The 23,116-nt window shown below is 43.8% G+C and overlaps 6 protein-coding genes across 6 annotated transcripts; 2 read left to right on the forward strand and 4 right to left on the reverse strand.

Annotated features, from left to right (window-relative positions):
• Window positions 1–4,128: 4,128 nt before the first annotated feature.
• Window positions 4,129–4,536, reverse strand: BGZ61DRAFT_486819 (uncharacterized protein; the record flags this gene model as incomplete). Its single annotated transcript, XM_046249894.1, has 1 exon — window positions 4,129–4,536. One exon carries the CDS (start codon window positions 4,534–4,536, stop codon window positions 4,129–4,131), a length of 408 nt encoding a protein of 135 aa, XP_046094638.1.
• Window positions 4,537–10,551: 6,015 nt separating this feature from the next.
• On the reverse strand, window positions 10,552–11,606 carry BGZ61DRAFT_486820 (uncharacterized protein; the record flags this gene model as incomplete). Its single annotated transcript, XM_046249895.1, has 3 exons — window positions 10,552–10,705; window positions 10,763–10,925; window positions 10,988–11,606. 3 exons carry the CDS (start codon window positions 11,604–11,606, stop codon window positions 10,552–10,554), a joined length of 936 nt encoding a protein of 311 aa, XP_046094639.1.
• A 433-nt stretch (window positions 11,607–12,039) lies between these two features.
• On the forward strand, window positions 12,040–13,116 carry BGZ61DRAFT_467200 (Extradiol ring-cleavage dioxygenase, class III enzyme, subunit B). Its single transcript, XM_046247745.1, has one exon. It carries the CDS (start codon window positions 12,155–12,157, stop codon window positions 13,025–13,027), a length of 873 nt encoding a protein of 290 aa, XP_046094640.1. The 5' UTR covers window positions 12,040–12,154; the 3' UTR covers window positions 13,028–13,116.
• Window positions 13,117–14,532: 1,416 nt separating this feature from the next.
• Window positions 14,533–16,621, reverse strand: BGZ61DRAFT_524099 (uncharacterized protein; the record flags this gene model as incomplete). Its single annotated transcript, XM_046252622.1, has 4 exons — window positions 16,172–16,621; window positions 15,098–16,079; window positions 14,770–14,907; window positions 14,533–14,537 (listed from the first exon to the last, which is right to left on the reverse strand). The coding sequence occupies exons 1-4, from the start codon at window positions 16,484–16,486 to the stop codon at window positions 14,533–14,535; spliced, it is 1,440 nt and encodes a 479-aa protein (XP_046094641.1). The 5' UTR covers window positions 16,487–16,621.
• Window positions 16,622–17,308: 687 nt separating this feature from the next.
• BGZ61DRAFT_524100 (glycoside hydrolase superfamily) lies at window positions 17,309–19,170 on the forward strand. Its single transcript, XM_046252623.1, has one exon. The coding sequence runs from the start codon at window positions 17,439–17,441 to the stop codon at window positions 19,137–19,139; it is 1,701 nt and encodes a 566-aa protein (XP_046094642.1). The 5' UTR covers window positions 17,309–17,438; the 3' UTR covers window positions 19,140–19,170.
• A 40-nt stretch (window positions 19,171–19,210) lies between these two features.
• On the reverse strand, window positions 19,211–21,018 carry BGZ61DRAFT_192396 (uncharacterized protein). Its single transcript, XM_046237821.1, has 4 exons — window positions 20,892–21,018; window positions 20,706–20,800; window positions 20,059–20,652; window positions 19,211–20,008 (listed from the first exon to the last, which is right to left on the reverse strand). The coding sequence occupies exons 1-4, from the start codon at window positions 20,949–20,951 to the stop codon at window positions 19,318–19,320; spliced, it is 1,440 nt and encodes a 479-aa protein (XP_046094643.1). The 5' UTR covers window positions 20,952–21,018; the 3' UTR covers window positions 19,211–19,317.
• Between the last annotated feature and the right edge of the window lie 2,098 nt (window positions 21,019–23,116).

The raw sequence follows: 23,116 nt of genomic DNA on the forward strand, positions 1-23,116 counted from the left end.
TCATTTATCTATCTAATATATTCTTCGGTTCGATAAAATCGCCTCGTGCTGGTCTCCGGAAGAGATACAGCCCCTCCCACCTCTCCGCCCTCGAGAGCTACTCATATAGGCTTATAAAGCTAGGTCTCGTTGCTATGCTGCTGCCATGAACGCCTTTGAGGTTAAGAAGGACCTCTGAGAACTGCTTACCCTGGCTTTTCTGGTTCGTTATAGCAAAGGCGGGGGTACATAGGGGTCCTATTCTATGGGTGACCAACTGAAAGCCTGGCTTGCTTCTCGAGCTAGGATTCTTCTCTTGTATAGAGTTGGGGATAACTACTATTTTGCTCTTAATGAGAAGTATATTTTTTGAAAGTCTAGGTACTGCGAGGTCTGCAATATCATCTGACTGGAGAAGAACGGCTACCGGGGGGCCCAGGTGGAGCGTCACGTCACTGGCGAGGGCAATAGTGCCGCAGGTAAGGTCGGGAAAGATGTCGACTGCCTTAAAGGGCGCCCCATTGACCAGCTTCAACCCAGTAAGCTGGTTCCGGGTTACCACTACCGGCATCCCTTGCATATAGAAGAACAACCCAGGGGTTGGGAGTTGTAAGTCGTCTCCGTAGCGGAGCACGTCGCATAGCTCTTCTACATGCAACCGCTTTCCTGCTTTAGTGTCGTGCTTTGCCATGAAGATCGAGATATGCTTGCCCTGGGCGCGAGCCTACTGCATGATGGCTGCCATATTCAGGTCCCACCTATCTTGGTTCAGAGGTGTGATCGCCCGCAGCCCATCGGCGAAAGATAGCTGGGATGCTTGGTTATATAAGCGATGACATAGCCGTTGGAAGTCCAGCTCGGTCTGCTGCCCATTGTGCAGGCGCTGGAGGAAGCCACGCAACCTTGCATACCCGGCGGTGCAGACCTGTTCGCGAAGTATGACGACGGTTGTAAACTGGAGGAACAGTTTATGTGCTGCTATATGCTTTGCCAAGCTCTCCGATCTCTGTCTGCTGTGGTCTCTAGGCTCTGCTAAGAGGAGGCTGGTCTGTCGGACCGGTTCGAACTGGAAGAAGTCGCCAAAGAAGATGACGATTGGGATCCCACCAAAAGGGCGATGCGCGTCATCTCTATACAGCCTCAAGCGGCTGTCTACAGATGCTAGCGTAATGCCGCCTACCTGGCTGATCTTATTAACGACTAATATAGTCTTGCTCTTCTAATGTAACTTTTCTTCTTCTAATACATTCCTCCTAGTCTCTATCTTGTCTTCAAATCCGATGTTGGATGCCGAGTGGAGGGTTACTCTACCAATAAGTACAGCTGCGTTTCCGTTAGCGCCCGTTAGAAGCAGCATATAAAGGCTGCCTTTTAGCCGGAATATATCCTTAATAGTATATATAATGCGAGACTTTCCCGTGCCCCCTTTACTGCTAATATATTGGAGATGCTACTTACCCTCCTCTTCTTAAAGTCGAGTACCGCGCTTATTGAGGAATACTACTAGTAGTAGTACTGCTATCGACTGTAGCTTATTTAAGGTTTACTGCCTCGCCAAACTTAGAGCGACGTCGACATATAATATATAAGGGCCAACTTCAAGATGCATCTAGCCCCCCGGTCCAACCCCATTAGCTGGAGTTTCTTCAATCTAAGCGAGCTGCCGTGGGACATCCAGCCTTCCATAGGGCCCATTAGCATGCGCAGACAACGCATTACTCTCCCTGCCCTGAATATTTACTCTAACACTGGTGTCTTCTTTCTTCTAGAGCTTCAATATTGCATTGATTTCCTCCCGGCTAAGGAGACCCGTGCCCCGGAAAGGTGAATCTTAAATGTCTTGTAGCATCGTGTAGAACTGTTGGCCCCGCTGGGCGGCGGTGCTGTTATCCTCTCCTATATTAATTGCCGTCGCCTCTTTATGCAAGTATCTCAGCGCCGAACTCACGGGTATGTCTTTGATCTTGCTCCTCCAGACTGCCGATAGGACACCCAGAAAGGCGTTATAATATTCTTGTGAGTTGATATTCTCGCCATTCGCCCTGGTGCTATTCTTATCCCCGCTTTAATTGCTAAAGGCGTGTGCATCTACGATCTCTTTAAAGTCCTAGTCTAGACCTTGAATCTTATAGTTGGCCTGAGTATCCTTTGTAGAAATATGTAATAAAGCGATATTATAGATGTAAGAGTGAACTTAGTTACTTAGCCTTTTTTAGAACCTTTATTAAAGTCTAGGTATATTATCTATTAGCTTGCCTTGAAACCTATTTTAAGGAATAAATAGGATAAGGTATAAGATTGCGTTTCTATTAATATACTATAAGTACTTTTCTTTATATTAGAGGATTTTAATAGCTACTTTTTTATAAAGACTTTATCTTATTTGTTGAACTTATTTATAAGATAACTATTAAATATAGGTATTGCTGTTTTACCTAGAGTTTAAAGATATTGGACTCAGTTTTTATAGATAGTTGCTATTAGTAAAAAAGGAATTGGTATTATACCTCTCTAGTAGGATGGTTTCTTTTTTAAAACTACAAAGAATATATAGTTATAGAAGTAAAAGTCTTAGAGAATTAGGCTGTAGTGTTTATAAGCTTCTAAGTAGGGTAACTTAAAGCTATTTATTTAAAAATAAATATTATTTAGTTGTGAATTTTAACTAAGTATTAATAGCGCTTTTTATAGGCTTAGCTACTATTTAGTATAAGCTTAGTATAAGAAATTAAGATATATCCAGATTTAAGTAAGAATGTTTATAAAGTTAGTTTTAAAGCTAAGTAGATAGCTAAGTATCTTAAGTTATAAAAGCTTTCTACTTGTGAAAATTCAGTTTACAATATATAGTAAAAATAATTTGGTCTTATCTGCTATTATTAATATTAATATTAATATTAATATAATACCTAAATTGCCTAGTCTTTTTTATTATTAGCAGGCTAAATTTAATAGCTTTATAATAAGAATAAGCTGCTTCTATATAAAAGTATTAAGCTTTATAGTATAATTGTAGATATAGTATATAAATACCAGCTCTTTTTTTTATATAAGAATTATTAATATATTATAGTTATACTATAGCCTTATAGCTATACTTTAGTTATATTAATTAATTATATAATAATCTTTCTTTACTTTAAGTAAGCTATTATCTATAAAGTTAGTTTCCAGTATAAGTTTCTAAGAAGCCTGGAAATAGTATAGCTATATTTTATACTTTACTAGGCCTGCCTTTAAAAATTCCTTAATAGAGTACTTTATATATATAGTAATATAGTAATGGACTTAGTAGCAAGATATAATAAAGTTGGCCTTATACTTAAATCTCCTTAATAACTACTCTATATTATGTATAAACTTAGACTTAATTATAGTAGTTTTCTTACTATACTCTACTACCTTCTTTACTAGAATCTTATTTAGAGTTGCAGTAAATATACTATCTATAAAGCTCTTTATCTTTAACTGGTATTCTCCCTTATTAGGATTAGCTATATTGCAGACGAGATCTAATAAGGCTAGGTTGCTATCTAATTATAATAGGCTGTGTAGGTAGAGAGCCCTACAGTTATTAGTCTTAATAGTTATATAATAATAACTTATATTCCCATAAATAAATAGTTGCCCGACACAAATATAATACTTAAAAAAAAGAGAAATCTTATAGAAGAAAAAGAGTATTAAGCTAAAAGAGTTGTAAACTAAAAGAGTTATTACCTGTAGTAATATACTTAGAGTATAAAGTAACACTCTAGCAGCCTTATTATCCCATCCTCTATGCGCTACAAGCTTTAGCTTTACTAGGTTGTTAATATTATTGGGGTTTAGGGTAAATTAAATAGCTGTGAGGCTGAATGCTACTATTATCGACCAGATCTTTTTCTGTATAGATAGACAGCTCTCATTTAATAAAGGTTGCCGATTTCTATAGAGTGAGAGTTCTTTTATAAGTATAATAATCTCCCTATTTATAGTCTTTCCCGTCTTAAATATCTTCTTTTGCACTTTGTATAAGTATTTAGGTATTAGCCTCTAGTATATTCCCTTGATATATTAAAAAGCCGATTACTTAAGGCAGCCCTGGGCAATCTATTAGTTCCGAGACCTTATTATTATATTGAATATAAGGAAGGAAAAGGCAGGGTGTTAGGTGTAATGCCCGCTATGCTGCTGCAGAATAACCTTAGCCCAAGATTCTAGGGTTATATCTTGTAGCAGGGGATTTACTGGGTCTTCTGCCTCGTTCCGGTCTGCTACTTGTGGTCCGCCGCGGCCATAAGAAAAGCAACTAGGGAAGGTTTTTGGGAAATAGTCTGGGGAAAAGCCGTCTGCGAACTTGTGCCTATGTGACACCCGGATAAACGGACGACCTGAGGAGCTATAAATATATATCAACAGGACCTCGCCGGCACCACCTTCGTAGCTATCGTCGAACTGGCGCTCTGCCTGAAGCGCCAGACTGATAAACTCTAGCTTGTCTTCCTCTGCGAAGGTAGCCTGCTTATCGATCGAGAATATTGCCGAGGAGTGTAGCTTAAATACCCGCTTGGACATTTCCTCAGCCGTCGCCTTCTTTAAGCTAGGGGTTTGTTATATGCTATGCGGCATAGGCTTAGATTGTCTAGGGTTATACTTAGACCATTCTACTAGCTTTATTGCAATATCCTCGACTGATAACGCTTGATTAGGAGGGTTCTGCCCTCGATCTGTTGGAGGCACAATCTATACTGTTTGTATAAGCTCTTCTGCAGTCTCTTCTTCCCTTATCATGCATTGGTAAGCTTGTATTAGTATATTGCTGCTATTTTTGAAGGCCCAACTTTCTATCTTCTCTTTGTAGATTACGATATCAATATAAAGGGGGTTATTTGCTTGCAGCTACTGTAATGCTGTGCGGAGGGCACCAGGTCGAATGCTGAGCAGTTTACTTACATCTCGAGGCGTCGGCCGCTCTAAGCCGGTCCAAATCACATGCACCTACTCCAGTATCGATACAAGTAGGTGCGGCAGGATTGTAGCAGCCAAAAACTCCATATTATTAGGGAATACCGTAATATGACCCACAACGTACTTTTGATATATCGGGCCGGTTAGCTGCCCATGCTGGATGTTAAACTTGGTGATGAACCCATATACCGTATTAAGAGAGATTAGCTTCTCTTTGAGAGGGGTAAGGTCTTTTAGCTTCTTTGGATACCTATGCTCGCAGCTGATGAGTATTGTGCTCCCCATGCATGCCTCTAGGACTCTGCCTCGATTAAAAGCCGCTTGATAGGTAAAGTATATCGGCACTGCAGTCTCGCCATCTCCCTCTGGGAAGCATCTCTTACACACCAGTAAGTTGGTCATTGCTGAACGAATCTCATTAGGCAACGCCCTTTTCTAATTGATATAATCTAGGTCCCGTGGCTTCTTCTGTACGTAGCAAACCGAGCATACTGCTATCTCTATGCTGCCTTTATCGTGGAAGGCTTTCAGAAAGGACTGGACTGTGTCGATCTTACGGTGTGCAGGCATAGGGTTGTACTAATTACGGCGATTCGAGGCCGCTTGCTTCTCTTGGAAGGACTGCTCTACTGCTTATATCAGCCTGCGTAGCGCTTCTTTTTGCCGCATAATCATCTCTATAGATATCAGGTCAGGAGAAACTGCCTGTTAGGATGGGATGGCGTTAGAAGGTCTATCTTGCCTTGGCCGACGACGTCTTCTGGTTATTGTCAGTCTTTGCGCGCTTAAGAGACCTCGGGTGCCCTAAGAAGGATTCATACTCTGGGTTTGGTAAATCTAGCTTCTGTCTCGCCTCCCTAGCCCGGCGACGGCGATTGCTTGTATGTGCCGCCATCTCGTCTCGACGTCGAGCCTCCTCCTCTTAATTCCGATGGTGCCTCTCTAGCTACTATCTTCTCTCTTCAGCTTGTGGGTGGCGTTCTCTTTCTAGTTTCTGCTGTTGTATCCTCTCCTCTTATTGGCGGCGGCATTCTCCTTCCCGCTGCCGAATTGTCTCCGCTTGTTTCTCTACTTGTTGGCGCCGGCGCTCTTCTATCTGCAGCTATTGTGTCGTCTGCTGCTGATATTGTATCGCCTCCCGCTCGCGTTGCCTTTGCTCTTCCAACTGCTGCTGCGCTGCTTCCTATATAGCCCGACTCTTATTACTCTAAGGTTCTGTTCTTATCTGCTGCTGCTAACTAGGCAGTTGTGTCTGTGGTGGAGTGGGTAGGAAAGAAGGATTATTATGTAGTTTAGCTATACTAAAGTACTTAGCAAGGCTCCTCTTTAAATATATTGCTATATAGTGATAACTTATGTTAGTAAGTTCTCTGTTAATAACTCTATAAGTTTCCTAAAACTGACTCTTTCTCTGGGCGAGAGAAGTATATAATAAGGTCTAGAGGAGTAAAGTAACAGACTTATAGTATAAATCCCCTTCTAAATCTATCTTATATAGAGTTACAAGCTCTAATTACTATTATTATATTTATAGCTATCTATTGTTTCTGCTGAGATCCCTCTTAAACTCTATTACTTCTACTAATACCTTAAGTTATTATTCTCTTATTAACCCCTTTCTTTAACCCAGGATATTCTAGCTTTTAGATATAACAGTCTATTAACTAATACTTTATAGTAATATATTATATAAGTTATACTTTAGAACCTAGCTTAGTATAGTAATATACTATATTAATATTAAGGTTAGAATATTACTAAAAGTAGTATATATCTAGATAGCAAGCTACTATTTTTTAAGAAGAAGAACTTAATATTTTTATCTTCTTTACCCTTATCTCTCCTAAACTTATTTTACTTATAATATTATGTGTAATTCTATTATAATTAATATAATATCTTTCTTAGCCTCTATTATTTGCCTAATATCTCTATTACTAAATAAGTATAAGTAAGGAGTAATTAGTATAGATCTTATTATTACCTACTATTTTAACTTAGCCTAGTATAAAATCCTCCTAGCTAGCTTATACTATATAAATACAGGGAACTTTAAGGCTGGGATCTTCCTGCTCTTTATCTAGCCTGCGTTTATTCTCGATTTTTATTTGTGCCTTTTTAATTCTAAAGATAATAAGATCTCGAGCCTTTCTTTACTATTTTTCATATTTAACTCTAGAGTAAGAATAGCAACCTTAGAGGAGACTAAAAGGGGAAATAGTTTACTATAGTCGCCTAACTTTATCTAAATAAACTTACCTTCTATAGTATAAGTTTAGATAGATAGGAGATAGAAGAAACTTAATTTATATAGGTTATACTAGCACTGCTATGCAATAGCAGCCTCACTCTATATATCTTCTTATATCCTACTTATATAGGTTATTAATATTTACAATTCTATAGTATTATCCCTTAACTCTTAATAGTAGCAACAAAGATGCCCCCTGGCTAAGCTCTTCAGTATATATATCCCTTGCTGTTCTATTAATCTAGATACTTTCTATATTAAGAAGGATATCTAGCTAGAGCTGCTAAGTAAGATTTTGATGTTTATAAAGCTGGGTTCTTACTTGTGCTAGAGAATGACTGCCCTTCTTATAAAGGTATATATATATGCCACATCCTCCTCCTCTTCCCCATAAAGTAATAGCTATAGAGTTCCCTTCTCGGTGGATGCAACAAGCTGTGAACCCTTTTCTAAAGGGTCGTGGATTGTATGTAGCGGTTGTATCTTGGGGTCCTTAACTGCAATCTTATTCAAGGCCTACAAGTCGTTAATTCCACCGTCCGGATCTTGGTAATTCTCCCTGACGATTGGGAATTTATTTGGCAGAGTGCCCTATCTATATATAATATATTCATGCCCACATCGTCAAATCCTATTAATAAGTTGCCTACGCTGCTACAACTAGCTGGCCCTGGGGCGTTATGAGTAGAAACCCATTCTTATCTCTAATCTGTAGTTAAAAGCAGTCTCTATAAAAGAAAGCTAATTTCCTAATACTACTATTAAAGCACTTAGATTATAAGGCAACTAAACTGCTAGCCTATTCTGGAGAAAAATATATACTACTGACTCTAATTACAATTAATGTTAATCTAGTGTTTCTAATTCTAAGTTCGGGTATGTCTTATCCCTTTTAAATCTCTTTCTTAAGCTAACTGGCAATTTAGATAGCAATTGTATGGATGGTAGTTTAGATATAGAGCAAATGTTAGATGACCAACTTAATCCTACTTCCCCTACTCCAATATATAAGAGGAAGCAACAAAGCACTCCTAAGCCAATCTAAAGTAAGAGAACTATAGCAGGAAAAAGAAGGGCATAGTTATATAACTAGATTGCTAATATTGACTAAAAACATAACCTTCCTGTGATAGTCGGGTCTAATCTATATCTACAGTAAGTTCCAGACTTAGAAGTATATAATCTAATAGATTATAATGTTATATTGAGTATGATAAATTACGATATAGTAATAGTAAAATTGTATGTTAATGGCTATTAGACTATCTATCTAAGAAAGTGCTAACTAAATAAATGTCTTATATACTTAGTGTGTTATACTGGACTTACTATTTAAGAGAAAATGAGTGTATATATACCTATGGTTCTTAACTGGATTGGAAGGGTTGGTATAGGAATTGCTGATAATCCCTATGAATTACTGGTGATCTGTTGGAGGGGTGCTCCGATCCGCTAAAGTCATGCGCAACAGCTTTGACAGTTCCTGTTAATTAAAACTGGGGCCCAGGGTTCTGCCACGGGTGACCGCCCTGTCTCCACCCAGATTATCGGAATACTTTAAATCCACCATCTTACTGATAATACCTACAAGCAGCCCTTCTTCACCAGCTTCATCACGCCAGCACAGTTCCTCCAGGCTTCCTTTGGCGGGCCGCTTGCCGGACCGGTCCCTCCTGTTTACGTCACTCTGTCGTATTTTACAGCCGTTATCCTAGCAAAAGATCATCGTAAAGCACTTAGTATCCGGTAAAAGGTTTCATAAGCCCCCCCCAATGCACTAAACCCACTTCAGTCGCAGGTCCGTGCCAGATGGACTTTTCCATGCACTGGGAGGAGGTTGTATTGCCCCTTTGAGCAGTGAAATAATGAGACGAAGGCGAGGACACAATTTGAGCAACGTATATGCATGTTATTAATCAGCGCCCTTTCGGCTCGGCCGCCGGGCGTTAATAAATTGATTGATTGATTGACTGATAATGAGATGCCTGCAGTGTTGTGACTTCTAGGACCCCCTCCAAAAGGGCTGCAAGGCTAAATAGTGCGTGTCGAGGCGAATACATCTTGATAATATAGCTACGATGGGGTCAGTCTGCTGAAGGGTAAAAATTGGCCGACGTTGTCGCAAATTACCATGATCATTCATTATGGAATTGTAGTCAATACACCAGCCGAAGCATTAGTTCCGCCGACAGCCCCTTTCAAATCATGACAAGCTTAATAAAATCAGACCCCTGGTCCCTAGGTTATCCACTGGGGCAGTCTATCAACTTCGGCCTTCGTCGGACAAAGGCTATTCTCCGTTCTCCACACCGTCTTGTGCGCCAGCTTTTCTGGCTAAGGTTCATGTTATTAATCAAAGATTACCTGACGTAACGGCGTGTGGCTTCGCATACATCCGTATTTAATCCTCCAGAATTGGTCTAGACTGCGGGCAGAGGTGATGATTTGGATCTTTGCCGTACAGTTCAGAAAAGATCAACACGGAAATTACCAGCTTACCGCCGCGTGGCCCGGGAGCGAAACCGAAACCGAAGCCGGATCAGAGGCAGGTATTCTCTTTTTATCGTTCTGAGGCCACAACAGGTCCTGTTAGCTTAGACAGCAATCTGACTTCAATCTGCTGGTGCAGAGCCTTCATCGTAGCAGTAGATCATGATACATTTTTCGAGCTCCTCAATCCAATAAGACTTCGTCACTTCACGCCCAATCTTTGTGAGCTCACAAGATCCATGCAACGGCATGCTTCCATCTCACTATTCGATGTGCAAAATGCTGATCGTCTGGTTAGGCTCTTCATTTGCAGATACTATTCAGACTTGATCATCACATACACTGATACAAGGTACGCTTTCCACGAAACGGCTTGCAACAGAATCTTCAAGTACGGCTTGAAAGCATACAGATTCCACCAGAGAGTATACCCTACAGTGGGGATTTGTGGCTAGATAGCCACTGCCTGCTGATTCCCAGACCTCTTTTGACATCCCCCAAAGTTATAAAGAAGCGAATCTTAAATGTAATCATTGGTAGTCTCTGATGTTCACAGCTGATCATATATATCATCGCGATATATAAGCTGAGGTTATAGCGGGAATAGATATAATAAAGCTATCTGATATCCATTACACTAAAATCATGCGTTTACAATCTTTCTGCTTGCTCGAGTATATTCAATTTGTACCCAAGCGCCTTCTTTTAATTGATAGAGGAATTGCGACCACCCGGAAAAGAAAAGAAAAAAACGGAGTGATCTATGGCAAAGGTTGGGTGGATATTTTAGTTAGTACAGTAGTAGACAGTCCTTCTGTACTATAGCTTGATGATAGGTAACTGAACCAAGTAGGGGTCGATATGCAGCGAATCCCTCACACTTAGTGTTCTAAAGCCTCCACTGCTTGCGATAGTTGGTCCACGGTATGTCTTCTTAAAAAGTCTCGGAACGTCTCCGGCTTGATGTCAGGGTATTTCGAATTCTCTATGGCTCCGAGGTGGGTTTGTCCGTTGATCAAGTAGTACTTGTAAAATCTGTTCCAGACATTAATTCAATTCTGTGAAGAGTTATACAGTGACGGTATTGCTTACAAGACCATATACTTGAAGACATTATCGGGCTCCTTCTCCCGTACTTCGTACATGTGCTTGTACAAGTCTTCCTTGGAGCCGACCAGTTTGAGCTCGGGCTTGAAGCTATACTGGGAGTCGAAATGCTGAAGGATTTGCTTAATGCTGACACGGTCACCAAGGACTGTGAAGAAAACATGTTAGCAGGAATGGTCAAGTTCCGGCATCGTGTTATGATGCACTCACACTTCTGCAGTCCCACAGCCTTCCGATCCAGCGCGACCGCGGCGGTATACTCGGCCGAGTTTCGATAGCTTGAAAATTCCAACACTTCATCACCAGTTCCCCAGAACGTAAACACTTTTTTCTCTGGGTCCCAGGCGTCAAAATACTTCGTAAAGAAAGTATCCATGAACGCGCCGATCAAGACATGCACCCCCTTGATACGCTCCTTCGTATCCAAATAGTCCTTGACTCTCTTCATTGGGTCCTTGGGGAAAAGCTGTCCATATTCCAACTTGGTATAATCGATCGTCCAGTCACTCGCTAGGAAACGCGAGACGCCCTCAGCCTCACACGCATCGACGAGGAGCTTTTGGCCGTCGATCATAAGCTTGTCAGCGCCCAGGTAGCAGCATATAACCACGTCGCAGCCCTTTGCAAAGGTGCGGGCGGCGGAAGAGTCGAAGGCGGAACCTTGGACAACCTCCACACGAGGGTTATCAGATAGCGACTTGGCGAGCTTGCGAGGTTCGCGGCAGAAGCCACGCAACTTGACCTCAGAGGCAGGGCGTTTGAGGAGGATCTCGCCAATGAGACGGCCAAATCGACCGCTTAGGCCAGCAATTCCAACTGTCAAGGACATGATTGATCAGAGCTTAATGAAGAATAGGTAATTATTGGTGAAGTAAACTTTGGCCAAGTCGAAAGTTCAGAGCGTGACCATCTACGGCTAGCGTCTTGAAACACAGCGGCACTCTGGTGCATATATATGGAAAGTTAATTCCGGGGAGCCACTACAAGTTCAACAGTTGAGATACTTGGAGCTTTCGGACTCGGCGACCGTCGCCCTCGCGTTGTCTCGCGTTTAAGCCAGACGATGCCGAAACGCGAAGCGGGGCAACGCTAAGTGGGCGACGACCATCGGGAGTTCGCACTTTGGCAATTGTCCGTGGATTTGACAGGTTCCGCGCGGGGTAGTGAAACAGAATCTTGGTCAAGTTAGTTCTCATCTATGGATGCCACGCTGCCCCTACGCCTGTGCCGTGCTTTGAAAGTCTTAGTATAAAGCCAAGGCTCAGAAGCGAAGCCTCTGTACACGTGTACAGTCAGTATTGCTCCAACGGTTTGTTGCTTTGCATGATCCTTCCACTACTCTATTGCTTTGCATAATCCTTTGAAGTTGCCTATCCAATGGTGGTTTCCAAGTCTACCAAGCGTGCACCAGCACTCTTCATCTCCCATGGCGGAGGCCCCTTCCCCGTCTTCATTGAAGACCACGAATCCTACCGCCAAATGCTCCGCGATCAGGCTCATTACTTCGACAATGTCCGAGCCATCATCCTCCTGACAGCCCACTGGGAAACGGACCAACCCCACATCACCGGCTCCGACAATCCGGAGATCTTCTACGACTACGATCTCGAGGATATGCGCAGCAAGCTCCCGAAGGAGGCTTTCCAGATTGAATACAAAGGCAAAGGCAATTCAGACCTAGCTAGTTCTATTGCCGAGCGTCTGCGTACTTCAGGCTTCACTCCTGTGGTCGAGAATCGCGCATGGGATCACGGCGTGTATGTTCCGTTGGGCATCATGTTCCCGGACGGCAACATTCCAATCGTGCAGATGTCCATCCTGAGGGGTGATTCTGAGCAAGATGCTACCGAGAAGAATATCCATCTGGGAGAGGCGCTCGAGGAATTCCGCGACCAGGGCTTTGCCGTTGTGGGCAGCGGCGGATCTTGCCACGACTTTTCGGTAGTTGGTGCTGCCTACTTTGATCCGGAAGATAAATTGCCGTGGCCGCCGAGAGAAATTCAGCTGTTCGAAGACTTCTTGCGGGATGGCGCGCAGACCAAAGACCAGGGACAAAGGCTGAAGTTCCTTCGTGGGTGGCCTGAGGCCCCGGGGAGACACTTGGCCCATGTACCTGGGAGTGTGGAGCATCTGATGCCGTATATTGCTATTGCTGCAAGCGCTGGCAATGACTCGGGCAGAAGACTTGGTCAGTGGGATTTTAAGGGCACGCCTTACGGACTGTATATGTGGGAGGCTGATAGCTTGTAAACGATTTAGCTTCTGTTACACAAGGTTATTATGTAGTTAGTCGTTGTATAAAGCCAATACACTCACTCCCCTTATCGGATTTTATTCAATACGAAAGCCCTCTTTAAATTTGCTCTGTCTCGATGTCGATTACCGTTTCCAGTCGTAAACATGATGCCGCCCTACTTAGACCTTCAATGTTAAGTTCGATGAGTGACCTGCCGGACACTGAACGCTGCGAGTGTAACCTTCGGAATAACAGTTTTCCTATATTAGGCTGAAGCTCGGCGCTGCGATTACCAAGCACTGGGATCAGGGGGTGATAACTACGGTGGAGAGGCGTAGAAGCGGAGAAGCGGAGAAGGGATTCCGCACTGGAGACAATCGAGCACCGGCACTCGGGCAACTTAGTTTAGTACTCGAAGGGACTAAAAATCGCCCCCCTAACGGATAGCATTCCGCCGGCTCATGTCGTAGCCAAGATTAAGTTCCGGCAGAATTATGACTGCATGATATAGGTCCGTTGTTTTAGCCGGCACCTCGTGCAGATCAATGCATGGCAACCGATTAACTCAATCTTCCGCTTCCTAAGCTAACATCGCATCCGGACTTAGCGGAGGAAGACGAAGCCGAGACTGGTTTCTACTCACCGCATTGAGTGACGGGGACCATTATCATATCATGTTTAGTAACAATTGACAGTGAGTAGTGCCACGGAAGACCGGAGGGAGTTGAAGAAGCGAGACGCCGAGCTGGGACCTGGAAGCGCTGCTTGTAGGTCCCGGCAGTTATTCGGCGCTGCATGGGCACAATGACTTCGAAAAGGGCCGACTGTGTTCCAGGTTGGAATGTGGAAACGATCGGCCTCGGCATAGTAATCTTGGAGTTGGCTATTTGTAATGCCCAACACGAAGCCAAGTCGAAAACAAGCTGGCAAATGCACTGCGACAGGTCATATACCCCCGCAACTCACGCTGGTAAGAATCAGACCATGAATTTCATATGCGTGGAATAATTTAACCAGAATTATAAAAGCTTTCCGATTGCTACTTAACTCTGGCATTGCTCGTTTTTCCCACCACGAATTGTTAGGTTTCGTAACCCACTCCTTTTGTTCATCGGCAAATTATGTCCAAATCGATCGTGGCATTGAGTGGACTATATAAATGGCTCTTGTCTGCGCGTGTCTGATCGTGACGTGGGGAATATGGAAAGATGGGTGTTCGTAAAGAAGCTAAGAGCCGGGTCTGGCGGATGGCAGCGATGGCTGGGACAAGAGGATTTTGGTGTGAATCCTGTGGCAGAAAGGCCTCTTGCATGTCTACCTGACCCCGCGCAAGATGGGGCAAATTGAGACACGCTGTATAAAATTGGGGGGGGTCTAGTTTGTGTATGCAGGGAAACGACGTCGTGTCCTGTTTTGCACAGACGCTAAGAAAACTACCGGCTAGCATTGGCTCTGTGGACGTCGTGTTGGTGGCAAATGCAACAAGTTAGTTCGTGGGGTTGGGTAGCCGATATAATAGCTAGCCTACGAGTCACAGTTGTAAATGCATTAGCCAGGCTATTAAATGAGTCAATGCTAATCGTTCTGCACACAAATCTCGCCGCATCGTTTTTCTCCACTAATTGAGAGTGAATATGATTGAGAGCCAACATGACGTACGACAATATAACAAAGAACACAGCATCCTTAGTAGAGTAGAGAGAGCTAACAAAGAGATAACTATCCACACTCGGCCGATTCGTCCGGCTAGGCGTACCCTTTATCTGGCCAGCTTCTGTTCCATCTGCATTACCCGAGACTCCACCTCGGTGACGGTGGTCTTGAACTTCCGTGCCGGGATCCTCCGCGTGTATAATTCGTTCAATTCCTCGTAGGATCGTCCGGTCGTTTCGGGCTGGTAGAAGAACACGTATATGCAGCAGAGAATGGACAGGCCTCCGAAAACAAAAGATATCTGTGGTCAAATAGTGAGTCGAAATTGAATCAAGAAAACCGGAAGGGGTAGAATGTGGGTTACCTTAGCGCCGAGGTTCGCCTTATCGGGGTTGAACATGAATGGGAGGACAAAACTCCACATCGTGTACCAACAGTTCTGTAGAGCGACTCCGATGGCAATGGTCTTGACACGAAGCCGGGCGGTGGCGTTCTCGGTGAGGATGGTGTAGGCGGTGGCACCAATTGTGCTATTGTATATGAACCCAAGAATATCATCATTGCTACGCATCCTTTGATCGAGGCGGTTGTTCCCGCCGTAGCGAGGCCGCCGGCAATCATGAGGATGACGGTGAGGCTTACGGTGCCCCAGAGCGTAAGATTGCGACGTCCGACGCGATCGATCAGATCCCATGAGCATATGTTGCCGAACATGGAGACGACCTGGAGAGTAATGTTAAGCTTAAAGCTCATCTTGCTACTGTAACCGGCTAGCTGGGCATAGTAGGTTGAATACGAGGCGATGAAGAGCACGCCAGAGAGGGCCTGGATCGACAACGGACTAACGCTGATAATAGTCCGCCGCAGGTTCGAGTAGCGGAAGCATTCGAGGTAGGCGACGCCCTCCGTCTCGGCGCGAACCTCCTCCAACGTGAATTTGATAAGAGCGAGGCGCTGCTCGGCACTTTCTTCCGCCGTGTATCCCAGGGACCTAAGGCTGCGCAGCGCCTTTGCGTCCTTACCCTTGCTGGCCAACCACCACGGCGACTCGGGCATGAAGGGGGCGAAAAGGGTTGCCACGGCACAGAATCCGTACTGAGAGCAGAACACGGCACGGTACGTCCATCGTGTAGTCGAGGAACCAATACCGTCGAGGATCAGGGCCGCGACGAAGGGACCGACTGTATATGCAAAGGCTATGATGCACGTCAGCATACCACGGAGGGCGAGCGGGCTGATCTCGCCAATGTAGGTGGCGGTTGTAGCGGCTAAGGTGCCGACGGCAAATCCGTTGACCAACTTCCCAGCGAAGAAGACCGGGTTAGTCGTCGACACGAATTCGAGGGTTATAGCGGCGTACGAAACGAGGAGAGAGACCATGATGGTCCATTTACGGCCGATCGAATCCGCCACCTGAGCGGCTATCAATGCCCCTATGGCCGTCCTTTGCACATGTTAGACGATCCAGCCGAGTTTTCTTGGGGTGGGTGGGGGGGGGAACTGACGAAGCCACGGGAGCCCCAGAAAATGCCGACTGCCAGTTGCCTGGGATGACAGTCCCCTTTGTAATAGTTGCCAAAGTCTTTTCGAAACTGTGGGATACCGATGACTATTCCGGACGCGTTATTTTCGAAACTAACCAGGAGGGTGCACCATGCGGCGAATAGGCACCAGGCGAATACGCGAGGATTGCTCTTGATGGCTTGCCATTTGCCAGGTTGATGTTCCTCTTCGTTTGGCAACTGGGCAATGGCTGGTGCTGCCACTGCCTCTTCTTCGTGGCTCGCCGAGAGTGGATCACTCATTTGGACTTTAGTCATGATGGGACGATGCTGATCAGAGTAAGGAGGAATGATCTGATAAAGAGGTGAAGATAAGAGTGGGTTGGTTGCCGAGAAAGAAAGAGACGCAGCAACATGCTAGGTTCTTATAGACAATTGAAGGAGCTTCGTTCATGGCCAGGCACACGCCATATAGATACTCACGAGGCACGGAGAGGAGAGACTAGTGACAATAGTGTTGAGGGGGCGACGAAGACGCGCCCCGGACTTCCCCAGAATGATGGTCGTATGATAGGGGTGTGGGGCACTGTCACTCCACGCACCGAAGACCGGTTAAAGTACAGAGTAAACTGGGCTTGATCCATTCCAGGGACATGGAGCCGGGCGAGACGAGGAGGCGGGGAGAGTAGGGGGGGTTACAGTCCAAGGGAAGCATAGGGAAGAGCCTCTTCAGGCGGAATAACTTCGGGCGCCACACAGACTATCCGCAGCATCGTGTCACTTCGCCTCTCCGCCAGACCTATTCGACCACACTAACGATTTATGTATTGCCTAAACCTCGGATCTGAAACTCCACAGCATCGTGCGACTTTGCCTCCTGGCCAGACCTGTCACCTGGTTGCCCACACCACGGCTCAACTTCGGAATCGCTGCTAAAGCCAAAGACTGAAGCCCTTCTATGCATGAGGATGCCCACCAGGAACAACATCCGAAATTTACGCGCACAGCTGAGTCCCAGGGTCCAAGGAATGTGTCCGTTCACCAGCGGAAACAATCTCGGCGCGCAATATTGCCGACCAACCGGTTTCCGTGTTGACTAAGCATCTTGACCGAAGAGCATAAATAACAAACGTCTTTGATGGATTCTAGAGATGATGGATAACTTCAAGCATACGGTTCTTGCATCCCCCTCACCATCAATTTCGCCTAGTTTCAGTTCAATTACTCACTTTTTACCTACACGCCCCATTTGTCCGAATCAGCAGCCACAATGCAGCCAGCTCAGGACATCCCCCATCTACAGAAGACGGTGAACTCCCACCAGCTCATCGTCCGGGGCAAGCCGTTCTTGTGCCTCGGTGGTGAACTGCACAACTCTAGCATGTCCAACGCCGAGTTCATGAGGGGCGTGTGGCCAAACATGAAGGCAATGAACATCAACACATTGCTTGGTGGAGTTCACTGGGAGATGATTGAGCCCACCGAGGGTAATTTCGACTTCTCGGAGCTCGACCAGATGATTCTGGATGCCCGGAGACACGGTCTCCACCTAATCCTTCTCTGGTTTGGCAGCTTCAAGAATGCTCGGAGCACCTACGTCCCTGCCTGGGTCAAGAAGGACCACAAGCGCTTCCCCCGGATCCACGCCGAGGTAGACCGCAAGAAGGAAACTCTGGAGCTTCTTTCCCCCTTCCACTCGCGGTCATGGGAGGCAGATGCCAAGGCATTCGCCACCCTGATGCGCCATATCCGGGAGTTCGATGGCGACCACAGCACCGTCATCATGGTACAGGTTGAAAACGAAACCGGCCTGCTCGGCGACTCGAGAGATAGATCGCCGCTGGCCAATAAGCTCTTCAGCGAGCCGATCCCAGAGGACCTTCTGAAGCATTTGAAGTCCTCCGCTGGGCACCCCCGGTTCCAGATGCGCTTCCCCGGATTTTCGAACGTCTCAGCAGGCGCGACTTGGGAGCAGGCCTTCGGCAAGGGCCTCGGAGCTGAAGAAGTGTTCATGGCGCATGGCTTCTCAAACTACATTGGCCAGGTTGCGGCTGCCGGCAAGGCTGAATACCCCATCCCCCTCTTCACCAACACGTGGATCAGCTTTGACGAGCCCAGTACGCTGGACCTCTCTGCCTCTCTTGGCCCCCACAGATCGCTCGTCGCTGCCGGAGGCGTCAAGCCCGGTATCTATCCCTCCGGCGGTCCTTACCCCCACGTCATGGATATCTGGAAGTTCAACGCGCCTGCCCTTGACTTCCTTTCCCCTGACGTCTACTTCCACAACTACGAATGGGTGTGCCAGCAGTACCGGTACCAGAACCAACCCCTTTTCATCCCGGAGCAAAAGCGTGACGAAGCCGGCGCCCGCAGGGTCTTTCTCGCATTCGGCACGTATGGCGCAATGGGGTGCTCGCCTTTCGGCATCGACACGCTCGAGGCCGCGACAACCCCGATGACTAGAGTATACGGACTGTTGCAGTCGATGAGCAAACACATTCTCGACGCGCAAGCCAATCGTCCGGATGATATCACGGGGTTCTTCTTCGATGAACACAAGGAGGAGGATGAGCCAGAGAAGTGGGTCAAGGTCTTCGGCAACTTTGAATTGACCATCATGAGGTCATTTGTATTTGGCAAGCCGGGACCTGGATGCGGCATCATTATTCACCAGGGCGACGGCAAGTTCTTACTGCTCGGTTGGGGCTACCAGGTCATTTTCAGGAGTACTAACCCCAAGTCCACTTTCTCTGGTATCCTCAACTGCGCGGAGAAGATTGTTGACGGTGACGGTAACCTCACTACAGGTCGTGTGATGAATGGCGATGAGACCCGCCATGGAGAGTTCTATATCATGCCTAACGAAGACCCTGACTATGGCGGCTTCCCCATTGCAGTCACTATCCCGGCCAAGACTGCCATTGCAGAGGTTGTTGCTTACAGCCTGGAGGAGGATGAGGATGAGCTATGAACGAACGAGTCCACGTCATGCATTAGGTTTTCTTGCTGTTAGGATTTATGTAATTAGATATAAACACACCTCCGAGACCAAACCAAAGCAGTAATTTTGCCCTCCGTTCGTCCCTCTTTCTTTTTTTTTCTTTTTTTTCTTTTATTGCCAAACCATATTGTGAGTGTTCCAACTGACTTTAGGAAGCTGCCTGCTCGTCGACGGTGGATCCATGATTCTGGTCGAGCCTCTCCAGCTTCGCTAGTAATTTATCAAGGTTTACAAGGGTGTTTGGTGTATTCACATCTTCATTGAGAAGAGTCAGGCCGATGTCTCGAAGTTTCAATACTAGAGTATACCCATTAACTTCAAGAATCTCGTCGGGTGTGAGGCAAACAATCGCAAGCATATCATCAATGATACGTTGCCTTTCTATGGCCGACTCCACAGATGCCGCTTGCGAGTCCGTACCCTTCGAAATACAGTCGATCTGGTCGACAAGGTTCGATCTTATATGAATTTGGGTGATGTATAAGTTGACGACCTGTACATCAGTGCCGAGATTACCACATGGTGGCCTTGACAGGCCACCACGCCAACGAAGTTCTCTGGGGAGATCATCAAGTCCTGCCTGTACACGATGTAAAGCACTCTGCAGAGTGGAGAGCGTGGCCGGTCTTTCCTGCTGGGCTTGATACCATAACTGGAAGAGATGTACTAGGTGGACGAGGCCAGGGATGTAAGAAGTCGCATCACCGTGCCAAGGGTGATCCTGGTGCGTCACGTGTGGTTCAAGTTCCTGATCCGTGCAGAAACGCGGTTTCCGAGATGATAGAGTTGCGGAATCGACAAGGGGCATCGCGTGGAGCCTCCCTAGAATCCCAAAGGTGCTGTGAGATCCGTCAGAACTATTATGGCTAGGAGGGAAAGAGGTACTCACCACTGGCCTGCAAAAATTAGATACAATAGGCGTTTTAGCAGCTCCCTCGACACGAATGACAGTTTATCTGGGGCTGAAAAGAGTAGGTATCTGACACCAGCGGCAGCTTCAGAGAAGAGGTGGATGACAGTGGGGCTGTCCGTCCCATATTTTGTCAAACAAGCAATCGATAGATTGTACTTGGTTTGGCACCACTCCAGGGTGAATTCCATTCGCGGAGCCCCGGGGTCGTTGCTGCGGATAATTTTCATGCATTTGGAGACCGTGACCACTCCCCGGTGCCGTGACCTCTTTAGTACGGAGACCGTAGCTGCACATACCGAGACGACAAGATTACAAAACTCGGGGTCACGCGTCGCGTCGCCGTTGGCGAGTCTCCTGAGGAAGCTAGCGCGGTGTAGAACGGGGCTGACACAATGGACCAGCTCGAACCAGTCCTCAATGGTCTCGGTGATGACATGTGGTGGACCAAGCTGATCCAGACCACCGGGAGCGTCTGTAGCTGCCGAGAAATGCGTGGATCCTGGCGTATGGGATATCAACGGAGGCGACGTATCTGAACAGGCCTCGTGCTGTCGTTGGGCCGTGACATATCTAGACTAGAATCAGTACAAAGAAGGATGCTGATAATACCAGGGACAACCGACCGGTTTACAGGACCCCTCCTCTTCTTCGGCATATTGCGCGTACATGGGATCTCCAAGGCCACACAGGAATAGCAGTTGGCACCATCATACTCACACTTGTTCGCGAATGGTCATTAGCATTTGCATATTTACTAGTCAATATTGCCTGCTGATTGACGCATGGGCGCGCTGGACGGAGCACGTTACCTTGGTCTTGCGGGCTCTACATGCATCGCAAGCATTGCTGTTGCGCTTTCGAGGCTGCATTGGTGCTGGGTCGGTCGGCTGGCTCCGTCGGATTGAATGTGCTGTTTTGGGCAGTGGATGTCAAAATATTGGCAGGGAGGGTCTGGGATAAATTTCGGATGGCGAAGAACACGCCTGATGCCTGGGTTTTCTAGGGAGTAGGGACAGCCCCACCACGATGGACACCGAGTTGTACCCGTTGGCGCGGCCTTGCGGGGCCCAACTGAGAGGCGCGGAACAAGTACCCGTTGGCATTGTGGGGCCAGCCGCCTACTAACCTCGTCCCGAGGTTGGTTACAAAAACCCTTGTTAGTACCTTTAATTATTATCACCCACTTTTCGTCCCTTAATGCGGCGAAATAGACTATTTTAAGATTATAATCTTTTAGATATTGCAATATAGTTATTTAAAGAGGAATATAACTATAAGCTAGTTTATTAAAAAGCCCTGAAATAGTTAAAAATAATATTTTATAAAGAAAATAGTAGAAATTATATTTCCGGGCTTAATTAAGCTGCCTATTCTAAGGTATCTTTCTAAGCTATCTATTATAACTTTATATTGGTAATATTACTCTTATTACTATAGTAGCCTATTTCTTTTATAACTCTCTTATAATATTCTTTATATACTAATAATCTAATATTCTTAGTATTATAATTAGAAGTTATAATAATATAAGGTTATTATTATCTAGGTTATTAGCTAAATTTAAAGAATCTAATAGTAATAAGAAAGTTATTTCTAATAGTATTTCTATATCTAAAAGATTATTACTATTTAGGTTATTAAGCTTTATAAGTTTAATATTATTATTATTATTTTTAAATAGCCTAATATCTTAGAATTTAATCTTTTTATTACTATAAGGCTATATATTTTAATTTATTATAATAATTAGCCTTAAGATATAAAGAGTTTATTTTTAGATTTTAAAAAATACTCTTTTTAGCTATTAGCTAAGAATATTATTATATACTTTTTTTTATTTTTTAAGAAAGGTATATTATAATAAATTTTCAGTTTATTTAAGCTACTAATTAAAAATTAATTTAAATAGGCTTTAAATTCTATAAAATTTATTTTCTTCTTTTTAATATATTTTAAATATATTAATTTCTTAAAGAATAATTTTTTAAGTTAATTATAGTTATATAAGTTATTTCTTAATTTCTATAGCTATTATAAATATTTTATATTAAGCTTAAATATTAGAAAATCTAATACTTATAATAAAGTTACTACTTAGCTTAATTTATTACTTAATTTTTTTTCTTTTATTATATTTCTTTAAGTAGCTAAGTTAATTTACTAAAAAAGCCTTATATTTTTTATATATAAAAGCAGCCTTAATAACTATATTATAAATATTAATAATAGCTTTGAGAATTAATAAGCTTATAATTTCTTAGTAATATTAATAGATATATTCTATCTAATTTTAAATATTTTAAAATTAAGAGTTTATAGGTAGTAGCTTTATAATAGATAAATATATTACTTTTTATTATTTTTACTACTTAGAGATAATATAGTTAATTATAGATATTACTAATATTAGCTAAATACTAGCTTTTTTAAACTCTAATATAATATTATATTTAGTAAAGCTAGTAATATAAACTGCCTTAAATATAATTATAAATTATAAGTAGTTAAATATTAGGCTATCTTTTTAAATAGATTTTTAAAGTTCTTTTTAATATATATTTTTATTAGAGGTTATATAGTAGTAGAAGAATAAAATAAATTATAAATAAAAGAATAAAATAAGAAATAAGGGATAATAATGTAAAATAGTGTATAATAGTATATAATAGTATATATTATATTAATGATAATATAATGTATATAATAAGCTTATATAATAAATAAGCTTGTATAATAAAAATACCAACCTTTAAAATTAAAACTTTAATAAAAATATAATAATACCTTAAATTAATTAAAATTAATTATTATACTCTTCTCTAGAGGTCTTAATAACAGCCTAATAGGTTCTTATATTATAACCAGCCTTTTTATAAGTTTTATAATATCTTTCCCTTAATATTACTAACCTTACTTAATTACTACTTCTTAATAATTTAGCTGCTACCTATATATTAATATCTCTTTAATCTATCTTACCCCTTTTTTTTATTTATAGTTATCTTCCCTCTATTTTATAGGCGGGTTTTTTTTG

This window comes from Ilyonectria robusta, assembly GCF_021365365.1.
Source record: "Ilyonectria robusta strain PMI_751 chromosome Unknown BGZ61scaffold_55, whole genome shotgun sequence".
Taxonomy (NCBI): domain Eukaryota; kingdom Fungi; phylum Ascomycota; class Sordariomycetes; order Hypocreales; family Nectriaceae; genus Ilyonectria; species Ilyonectria robusta.